Source organism: Leuresthes tenuis, unplaced genomic scaffold (genome assembly GCF_036924035.1).
Source record: "Leuresthes tenuis unplaced genomic scaffold, fLeuTen1.0.hap1 SCAF_19, whole genome shotgun sequence".
Classification (NCBI taxonomy): Eukaryota; Metazoa; Chordata; class Actinopteri; order Atheriniformes; family Atherinopsidae; genus Leuresthes; species Leuresthes tenuis.
The window spans coordinates 17,773,949-17,784,443 of NW_027325373.1; the positions used below are offsets into that span (position 1 = coordinate 17,773,949).

Sequence of the window (10,495 nt, forward strand, 5' to 3'; positions counted from 1 at the left end):
AACCCTCCAAAGCATTTTAAAATTACTGAGGCAAGGTTAGCACTCCAAAATTGGGTTCTTCGTTTTCAAATAAATTACATTAGGCTAAAAAAGAATGACAACAATAACACCAGCAGGTATTTTATATAATTTTCTCAAGTCGAATAATTTATTTTGAGGAGACTGGTCTAACGTCATCCGTGACGTAGAGGTCTCGTTCTATTTCTACGTCACTGTTTTTAAAAGTTGGTCGAACTGTGCGCGAAGCTAAAGCTAGCAAAACAGTAAAGTTTTCCTGAAAACATTTGAAAAGTTTTGTTTGTGAGATTTAAATTTAAATTTACAGCGCATCACACAATTTCACCCGCACTGAAATTTATTACTGTCAGTTAACTTTACTTGACATTATGCTACTAGTTCCTATGATAACTTGACGATAGTTAGCCCATAAAGACAGCAGCGGGTTCGTCTTCCAAAGTCGCCCTAACGAGCTCCAAACTACAATGACGAAGGTTGTTGGAGAATAAAAATGAACCGATGGACGAATGGAGGAGACTGTTTTCCTCAAATGGAAGCGCGATTGGAAATGCACCCTGTTCCTACTGGTCCCAAGGTAAACAGCTGATGGTTAAACCCATCTTTGTCAGCATCAGTAACAATATCTGTGATTTAAGATACACAAGGAGAGGATTCAGACATTAACATCAAGTTTTACTTTGTTTCAGGTGCCTCAGCTGAGCTGCGGCACAGTTCTCCAGTTAAAAAGGTGAATCACTGTTGAAATAAATAGAACATTGTGTGATGCTTTGAAGCAACTATAACAAAAATCCTGAAGCTGTAAAGTACAGGTATTGAAATGGTAACTGAATTTGTATAATGTCGCTTTTCAGAAGGATGGTGGTCATGTTCACCAAGCATCTGGCATAACCAGCTATGAGATGGACAACCCAACGAAACAATGGGGCAGAGGCACTGCTATCATCCCAGGAGAACCCTGCAGTCCTCACACTGTGCAGGAAACTGAGGTGAGATCCAGGCTGGATTACTTAAACCACATTTCAACCAAAATTATTTGATTATTTTAGTCCCTGGGGACTTTTTCTCAAGGACCTAAAGATTCCATCAGACAGCAATTCTCAGCTTTTGTAATGCGGTTTAAACTCTTAACAAATTGTGCCTCTTTTCCACATGCCTCTTTTTTAGATGAGATTCCATTTAGTATAATTTATATGGCGCAAAATCACTACAAATGTCATCTCAAAGATACACTCCAAAATCAAGCCAGAAATAATCCAAAAACAATGGTTATTAAAAAAGAAGTAGCCTAGCTAAGGAAACCAAGAGATCATTGAAGCCTCCTGGACTAAGGATCATTCTTGCTGCTGTAACAATGTGAAGTTCCCCCATTGTGGGACAATAAAGGGAAATCTAATCTAGTCTAATCTAATTTCACTGGTCTGTGAACTATCTCCTCTGAAATATGGATTAATGGAGTATTGATCTGTTTAAATGAGTGACGAGTGCAACCAAAGAACCAGTTTGACACATGTTGGAGATCAGTGAAATTCTGATAAGACTGAATGAACTGACTCACAGAGAGCTGTTGTTTGAGAGGTTGAGCAAAAAGTCACCTCCCACCCACTCTTTGTGTATTTGCTTTGTGTATTCATTTTCTCACGTCATCATTTGTGATGATTGTAACAGTTAGAATCCCCAAATCGCTGAATTAACTGTCATGGTACAAAAATAAACCAGAAAATTTAGAAGATGCTGTTGTGGTGGTCTGAGCTTCTCTTGTCTTTTTGTCTGCTTTGCAAAAGTTTCCTGTAAAAGACCTGAGTGGCTCCACCATCCAGAGGCAGAGGAGGGAGCTCCAGCTGCTGGTCACCGAGCTGAAGGACAGAGAGAAGGAGCTGAACGCCATGGCGGCCTCTCATCATAGGCAGCATCGGGCCTGGGAGCAAGACCGCCAGAGAGTTCTGACGCTGGAGCAGATGTGCGTCCGTTTGGATGGTGAGAACACACCGGGTTATGTTAACTCATTTAACACAGAGACAGCTCTCCTTTCTTCTAAAGTTGCCCAATATTACATTTCATGAGTTAGTTTCTGGGGCTTTATCGGTGCATAGATTTCTTCATCTGTGCTGTTAAAGCTTGACTAACCTCCTGTCCACCATGGAGACCCAGAAAGGAAACAGACAAAAGCTCAGGACAAAAATCCATAATTTAAACATTTTGGAAAGAGGAACGGAGCACAAAAGGGAGCGATAAAGGCGCATAAATGAAATGAACCAGGACTTTAGCCTCATACTGGCATCAAAACAGCGAATTATCCTGTAATTTATTGTTTTGAACAGTTATTTTTGGTATCGATTAATAATTTGACTTGTTTCTAGATTAGTTAAAATAGTCATTTTGCAGTGATTCTTCCTGATATCGATCTCCTCCGTCCAGCCATCAGTCAAAAACCCCAAATAGATTCAACCTATAACTGCGCTGTGATAGAAGGAACAGAAACTAAACGTTCCTTGCAAATTGGAAAGCTGGGACCTGAGAATAATAGTTTCCCGTCGGTCATCTTAAGCGTCTCTGCCGTCCGCACGTCGTCTCGGAGTTGATTCAAACATTCCTTCTCATCACAAAGCCTGATGCTAATGATTTTCCTGTTAACTGCTGTCCACAGAGGAGTTGCAGAAACGAAACGATGTGATCGGAGTCCTGACTAAACGAGTGTGGGTGGTGGAAACCAGAGAGAAGGAGGTGCAGAAGGAGCTCAGTGAAGCCAAACAGAAGCTCAGTGAGCTCGAAAAGAAACGACAACACGTCAGCGAAAAATGTCAAGACTATGAGGTGCCGTTGCAACAGGAACATACAGTACATCTATTTTGCTTTCCTGACACCCTGTCGATCGACCACATTCACCTGTATCAGACTAATAAGGTTATTAAGGTTTTAGTTATCGTTAAAGAAAACAGATTTTTACATTTAAAAGTTTTCTCTTTCTTTGGGACACCGTGAAAAATTAAAACAATAACTATGAGTTGCTTTTGAGCCTTTGAACACATCCTGAGGCTGTTTTTAAGATCTCGTCCCCAAACATACACGTTCTTACTAAAAACATAAACATCCAAAGACTAGTCCACATGAATTCATCCCTTTTCTGCTGCTCAACCAGGTCCGTGCTCCAGCCCTAAACTCCATTTTTCACTAGTTTATTATTCATACTTTGCCTGTTAAGATGAGGAAAAAGATGCTCAGACTTGTTATAGGAATGTAGTCATTAGATATCTAACTTCCTGAACCTGCCGTTTGAATAAACAGACTGTATATGGGTCTGTGACGTGTTTTAGGAGAAGAACCAGAGTCTCAGCTCCACGGTCATGGCTCTGTCCACTCAGGTTGGGTCTCTGCAGGTCAGAGAGGAAGAGCTGAGGTCAATGCTCAAACTAAAGGTACACCTACTTCTGTGGCTTCTTATCTATCTGCTTATTGGGTTAGCTTTCTGTTCTATCTGTACATCTAACGTAGATGTCTTTCAACCGCTATCAGGACAAAGATGTGACAGAAGCTTCTGGTCATATACTGGATCTCACAGGGCGGCTTCAAGACCTGGAGACGGTGCTGAAAGACAGTCGCTCACAGGAAAGCAAGCACCTGAGGGACGCCGAGGAAAATAAACGCAGATACAGGGAAACCAGACACGAAAGCACAAAGCTCAAAGGTAATCAAGTAAAATTTCATTTAGTGGGTACAGCAGGACCTTAAAAGCCTTTTGCTGAGTCAGATTACTGTCACTGTGAGGATGTAACGTCCCTCATTATTAACATGGATTAAAATGATTTCACACATATGCTTAGAAACTCTGACCCCAGTGTGTTCATCATCATTGTTAAGAGAGAAACATGAAGGTCATAGGAAGGTGAGACACTCTATCAGGTATACTATAACGATACAAATTGTCGTATCTGTGAATCAAAAAGTGGGTACAACTAATCTTCCGTAACCGTATGACCATCTTACGCTTATCAGAGGTCGGGTCACAGAGGCCACAGGTTCAGGAGAGAAACCCAGAGGAGAGTCCTCAGCGACACTCCAGCTCCTCCTGGGGGATCCCGAGGCGTTCCCAGGCCAGGAGGGATATATAATCCTCCAAAGTTAGGCGACCAGGAGGCATCGGAGGAGGCAGGTTAGGTGACAAGGAGGCATCGGAGGAGGCAAGTTAGGCGACCAGGAGGCATCCTAACCAGATACCTGAACCATCTCCGCTGACTCCTTTCGATGTGGAGGAGCAGCGGCTGGATGGTTGAGCTCATCCCTCTATCTCTAAGGCTGAGACCAGCCCCCCTCTAAAGGAAATCCATTTCAGCTGCTTGTGTCTGCGACCTCATTCTTTGGATCACTACCCAGATCTGTGACCATAGGTGAGGGTTGGAACGAAGATGGAGCAGTAAACTGAAAGCTTCTCCTTTTGGCTCAGCTCCCTCTGCACCACAACAGACCAGATCAGCGCCCTCATTACTACTTACGAAGCCCCACTCCATCTGTCCATCTCTAACTCCAACTCACCATCACTCATGGAAAAGATCCTGAGATATTTAAACTCCTCATCCCTGACCTGGAGAGAGCACTCCACCTTTTTCCGGTTGAGAACCATGACCTCGGATTTGGAAGACTCTTCGTCCCAGTTCATTAAAAACGGGAACCACCACCCGATCTGCCTCAGATCTTGCCCCGAGATGCTGAAATGGAAAGATCAAGATGCAAGGAGTTTCCCAGGCTATCAGATCGTCCGACAGAAAGTTCCGAAAAAAAACTATCAGTTTATTTAGATTTTACACTCCAAAAAGCACGCAAAGTCACTCTAGCTGCTCTTCGTCCTCTTCATATCTTCACATTTTAGAGGCTAAGCTTCTCAAAATGTTTGACCTGTTGAGGGAAAAATGACAGGAAGTGTAATTTTTCTTGGGAAATCGATGAGTCGTTTCATCTCTCCTGTTTGCAGAGGAGCTGCAGCAGCAGGTGACGCAGAGCAGCACCCAGAGAGAGGAGATCATCCGTCTGAAACAGGAGCTCCAGCTGCTTCGCACACACCTGGCTCTCACAGGTATGTCACGTGTGAATGCTTTAATGTCATGTGTGCATTTCTTGCTGTTTACCTTGGAAGTCACTATACTGCAGGCTGTAAATGTGTGTGATTTCTATTTCTATTCTATGTTTCTAATTAAATCCGTATGCTACTGATTTGTGCTAATTTTCTTGATTCACTGATGCTAATTAGGTTTTTCAGACGCTAACGTTCGTAATTTTGTTAATCAGAATATAAATCTGTGCCCGTTTAACTCGAAATGAGTCCTCATTGATTTGATCGGTGAACTTGGAGCAGGTTTTGGCTTCATTCGCATGTGACATGTAGAGATGAAGAACAAGAGCTGGTCGTCTCTGCCGTTTCGATTTGAATCTGCTGGAGCTGTTTCAGATCCCCTCCGGCTGCTGAGATGAGTAAACACAGCATTTGACCTTTTTCACCAGGGGAGGGCGACGGCTGGAAGGATGAGCTGCTGGAGCTGTCTCGCTCCAAACAGGAACGCATCACGTCTGAGCTCCGCTGCTTGCAACAGGTTGGGAATCTAAAAAAAAATAAATGACAGCATGATGAGGAACAGACAGCAGTTTTGAATCCACTAAACAAGAGAAAAAAAAGGAAGAAAGGTGTATTTCCTCATTCCTGCTGCTCGTCCTGTTGTTGGCGTTAGAGGTGACTTTCTGGTTTGCCCACATATCTCAGTTTATTCCTGCCGTTTCCTCACCACAGCTGTGCGGCTGCGGGTCACCGTCACCGTTTTCTGTCAAACTGTGTAAAGAGTCACATGAAATAAAGACGGTGGAGCCTTAAACGAGTGTGAGAGCGAGACACCCCAACTGAAATCTGCTGCTCTGGTTGTTTTGTCCTCATTTTAGATCTGTTAGCCTTTTAACATTCTCAGAGATTTAGTGGAAGTGAACCTTCCTAAACCACCTCTAAAACTTGGTTTAGGTATGTAAAGCTGGAAAAAAGTGCGTGTTACGACATTACTATTTCAAAATGTCATATTTTTACTACAAAGTGTCACCCTAACCATTTGTAAAAGAAAGAAAAAAACAAATTTTTATGGTTATTTTTCCAGGAAAATACAGATTTTTGTTTTTTCCTCAGTGTGGAAGTTAAAGGGTGAAAGAAGAGGTCATTTTCATGGTTAATATGTGACAAGTCCAGGTGGTATCTTCCAAAAGCTGCAGGTTTTTAAGTGTAAATGTCCTTTTTCTGTCCCATTAATCAGCAGTGGTAGCGCGAACAAATTCTTGGTGATGTATTTTGGATACTTTTCATCTTGTGATCTGAAACGTGGGTTAAATCAACACAAATAATCCTGATTGTGTGTCCTCAGGTGTGTGAGAGTCAGAGGAACGACCTGCAGCTGCTGCGGCTCAACCAGGAAAGCACACGAGAAGCTCTGAGGGAGAAAACCAGCCAGGGGTTAGTTAGCAGGTGAATGCTGCTGAATCGTAACATCAGTAAGAAAGTAAACACAAGAGTTTATATATGTCCTGTATGTGGTGAAGAGCAGCTTCCACGCTGCCAAGATAAGAAGCAGATTTCAGACTTTCAAAGCCCAGATTGACCACAGTCAGACTTGCTCTGTGTTAGCTGGTTGAACAAAACCGAAAAGATAACGGACAGTGAGACAGTTAATGTCATCTTTCCTCGTTAACCAGGAATTCCTCTTCAGCTTCTGTTCATGTTAACATTAAAGGAGACATTTAATGCGTCATGTGGTGCTTTTTCTGCACAGAATACACCAATCTCTGGTAGGAAAATGTTAATCGTGCATATTAGAAATTATATTCGCACCTAGCCTGCTGTTTATGTCACGGCAGCTGCACAAATAGCTCTTAACTGTCCCGATAATAATGTGGAAATCATCAAAGTGAAACCTTCAGAGTACACGATGAGAGTGCTGTTTCCAACTCGTCTCTTCACCTGCCAGCTGCCCAGCGATTGGCCCTCGACAGCCTTGTTGCTCGGACAGATGCGCTTCCCCTCCAGGTCAGCCTCGTCCACAGTGATGCGACCGGTTAACTGACTCATTTTCCAATGAACAGCCTTGTCCTGCTGCAGCAAATGACTGCATGGCGATGCACAACCTGCAGTTTGCTTTGCTGTAACTGCAAAGCTTCTGTGGCGGCAGAACGCAGGCCTGGTGTCCACATAGCGCTTTATCCCAATGAGCAGAGAGCGTATGAGGCCGCTTCACCCGGCGCCTGTACTGTTCAGAAAGGCACTCGGATCTTCAAAGCTTTTTTTTCTATGAGACAACGCGCTGAAAAAAAGAAAAACACTTGTGCTTCACTGTCCTGATGACATGTCAGACAGAAGTGACCCTTCAGCCTTAAACAAGCCTGGAATTGAGCCTCGTAACTGAGTTGTGGTAAAAAGATATGTTAAAAGTGGACTGAATATATAATACACAACACACTGGTTATCATAAACAGCAGTTACAGTGGAAATGTAGTCCAGATGTTCTCCTTCACCTGGTTGCACATAGAACAAGGCCTCCTCTGACACTGTCGTGACTTTTTATAACAAACGCTCAGTTTCTGGTGAAAATTAGAGTAAAAAGGAAGCTGGATCAAGAAGTAAGATCAATTAAAGAGTAATAAGCTCAATCAGAAGAATGTGTTTGAAGTTAAAAAGGTAGTCTGTTGAGTACATAAGCGGAAAGTTTCTATATAAAAACTACAAAAATAGAGCTGTTTCTGTCGGAGACGGTTAGGAGTTTGTCGAGGGACAAATCTGGTGTTGTTGTTCTGTTTTGGACAGAAACAGAAATGAAAAGTGGAATAATATTTTGTGTCCCAGCCAGTATGAGTCGGAGTGCAACTGTGAGGACCATCGGTCGCCGTCATCACTCAGAGGGAAGAAACCAGATTGTGATGCTGTGCCAGCAGCTGATCTGCTAAACTCAGCCAACAGCGAACTGGGATTCATGTCGGCACACTTGACTGACGTAAGATGAGTCTTCTCAATAAGCAACAGACAGGCAAGCTTTTACATACAAGTCAGAATGATATATTAATAATTTGACTCCTTGAGAGATGATATCACAGAGATTTTGATGAGAATATTGAGGCCACTCATTTTGCTGTATGTGGAGCTACAGCTCAGTGTCTTTTAGTTTCTTTTGTTCTTTCTAAATGTGCAACTTTGTTTTCTTGTGTATTTACAAATCATATATATATATTAACAGTAGTGTGAAAAAGTCCTGATCCAGCCCTCATTTAAAGTGTTCTCCACTTTCTGAAGGTCTTTCAAAGTTTTTCTTTGGACATTTGCTGCTACCATTTTCTCTAAGGAATGTGTTTTCTTTGTTAAGCCAATTACCTCTGACCTATGAATCATTTAAGCATAAAAAAGTCTCCTAACTCGATAGACGAACCGAGCATCAGAATGGGGAAGAACGGGGAGAGTGCCAAATAATTGTCAAATAAGCAGTCGCTACAACCAAGGAATGCAGAATACAAACGCGAAACACGTCGAACCTTGAAGAAGATGGGCTACAGCAGCAGAAGACCACACCGGCTGCCACTCCTGTCAGCGAACAACAGGAAACAGACTACAATTTGCACAGGCTCACCAAAATTGAACAATAGAAGATTGGTCTGATGAGTCTCGATTTCAGCTGTGACGTTCAGTAGAATTAGTGGCGCAAACGGAACGGAAATTAAATATCCACTGACGCGTTGAGTTGTATTATTGGCAGTCAGAATTAACGCAAATGAATGGAAATTTAAGCAAAATTGGCTTTTTACGCAAGATTTTGCAGATAAGTCAAATCTAGCGTGTTTATGACCCATCTTCTTCCAGCAGGATAATGCACCGTGTCACAAAGCTCATCTCAAACTGGTTTCTTGAACATGACAATGAGTTCACTGTACTCCAGTGGCCTTTACAGTCACCAGATCTCAATCCAATAGAGCTCCTTTGGGATGAGGTGGAACGGGAGATTTGCATCATAGATGTGCAGCCGACAAATCTGCCAATATGGACCAAAATCTCTGAGGAATGTTTCCAGCACCTTGTTGAAAGTATGCCACGAAGAATTAAGGCAGGTCTGAGTAAAGCAGCAAAAGGGGGTCCAACCTTTTACTAGCAAGGTGTACCTTAAAAAGTGGCCGGGGAGGGTATTATGCTTATAGTTACTGCCGGTTTGTCTCTGTTGTGCAAAACCCGAGCTGCGCTTAGTATAAAGACTTGGAACAGGGGACAGTAGTTACTCCAGCTCTGATCACAGATAACTAAATAAGCCTTCCAGCACCTTTCAAATCCTGTAATGGTGCTGAATAATTTCACAGCCGGAGGCAATGGCTTCGTGGCTGGTTGTTTAACACATTTACATTTTCAGTTTTGCCCTTTGTTTTTAGCCTTCAGGTGCAAAAGAGCTTTCTGTTTACATATGTACCTCTAATGACTGTGTCCCATCAGGGTGATGAAGAACACATGTCCAGGTCTTCTCTACTGCGGCTTTTGGATGAGTCCCGGCTGCTCATGGCAGCAGCCGAAAGCAGCAGCCCGAGGCACCACAGCTCTTTACAGCGTATTAGCCCCACTGTGAGATGTGGGACCACTGAACAACTCCACCTGCATGAGTGCCAGACACCCCACCACCACTACCCAAATACCTCGCTACGCCAGGTAGAGAAGTTTCATCATCCTCTCAATGTCTCTCCATTTGTGTTGGGGTGTGGCACGAAGGGTGTAACATGTTCCTACTTTTAGTTTGGGTGTGTTAGACTCAAGAGTTTCTTTTTCTTTTCTTTTTTTCCCCCCAACAGAAGAGCGATACTCCACCCAAAGCCTGCCCCCGTCACGGTGCCAGCCAGCCTGCCGCTCATGTGGACGACTTGATTTCAATGAAGAATCGATTCTCTCTGTGAAAATCTCAGTATTACCTGAACCGCGAAGCACTGAAATGAGAGTAAATTCATTTTAAAAAGAAGAGTTACTGCATCAAATACGTGCTTCTTCTCAGGTGGAAAGATGAAGTTTTAAAAAATGAGGACTGCGCAGTGTTTTTATACCTTCAGTGTTTGCTGTTTGGAGACATAATCTATATTTGTATACCCTAATGTAATGCTGTGGTATTCGCACTGTATTTCTGAAATCTTCATGTTTTTAAAGGCTGCATTGTGTGGAGTGGCTGAGATGTGAAACCAGTCCTACAGGGCTGATGAGTTGTACGTCCTTGTGTCGTCTTTCCAGTTCCACTGCCTCCAAATGTGCCCGGTGACGCAGAAGAAGTATCTTTAGTCTTCAGTAGTTTTCACATCTTGTAACTTGGATGTCCTCTCACTGCTTTTTGATAAAAATGTTTTTTTATGTAAGCTACTTGTTGGTGGGATTTTATTTCTAGCAAGAGACGCTTTAAATGAATCCATCTTTAATGGTTAAGCCTTTAAACGAGGAAGAAACGGCTTTGTT

The 10,495-nt window shown here is 42.8% G+C and overlaps 1 protein-coding gene across 1 annotated transcript; it reads left to right on the forward strand.

Moving 5' to 3' along the window:
* Positions 1 to 212: 212 nt before the first annotated feature.
* Positions 213 to 10,398, forward strand: ccdc62 (coiled-coil domain containing 62). The gene is made up of 13 exons (XM_072371362.1): positions 213 to 592; positions 705 to 745; positions 870 to 1,004; positions 1,800 to 1,992; positions 2,663 to 2,829; positions 3,330 to 3,431; positions 3,529 to 3,700; positions 4,982 to 5,083; positions 5,509 to 5,597; positions 6,405 to 6,505; positions 7,877 to 8,024; positions 9,500 to 9,709; positions 9,850 to 10,398. Exons 1-13 carry the CDS (start codon positions 517 to 519, stop codon positions 9,949 to 9,951), a joined length of 1,638 nt encoding a protein of 545 aa, XP_072227463.1. The 5' UTR covers positions 213 to 516; the 3' UTR covers positions 9,952 to 10,398.
* The last annotated feature ends 97 nt before the right edge of the window (positions 10,399 to 10,495 follow it).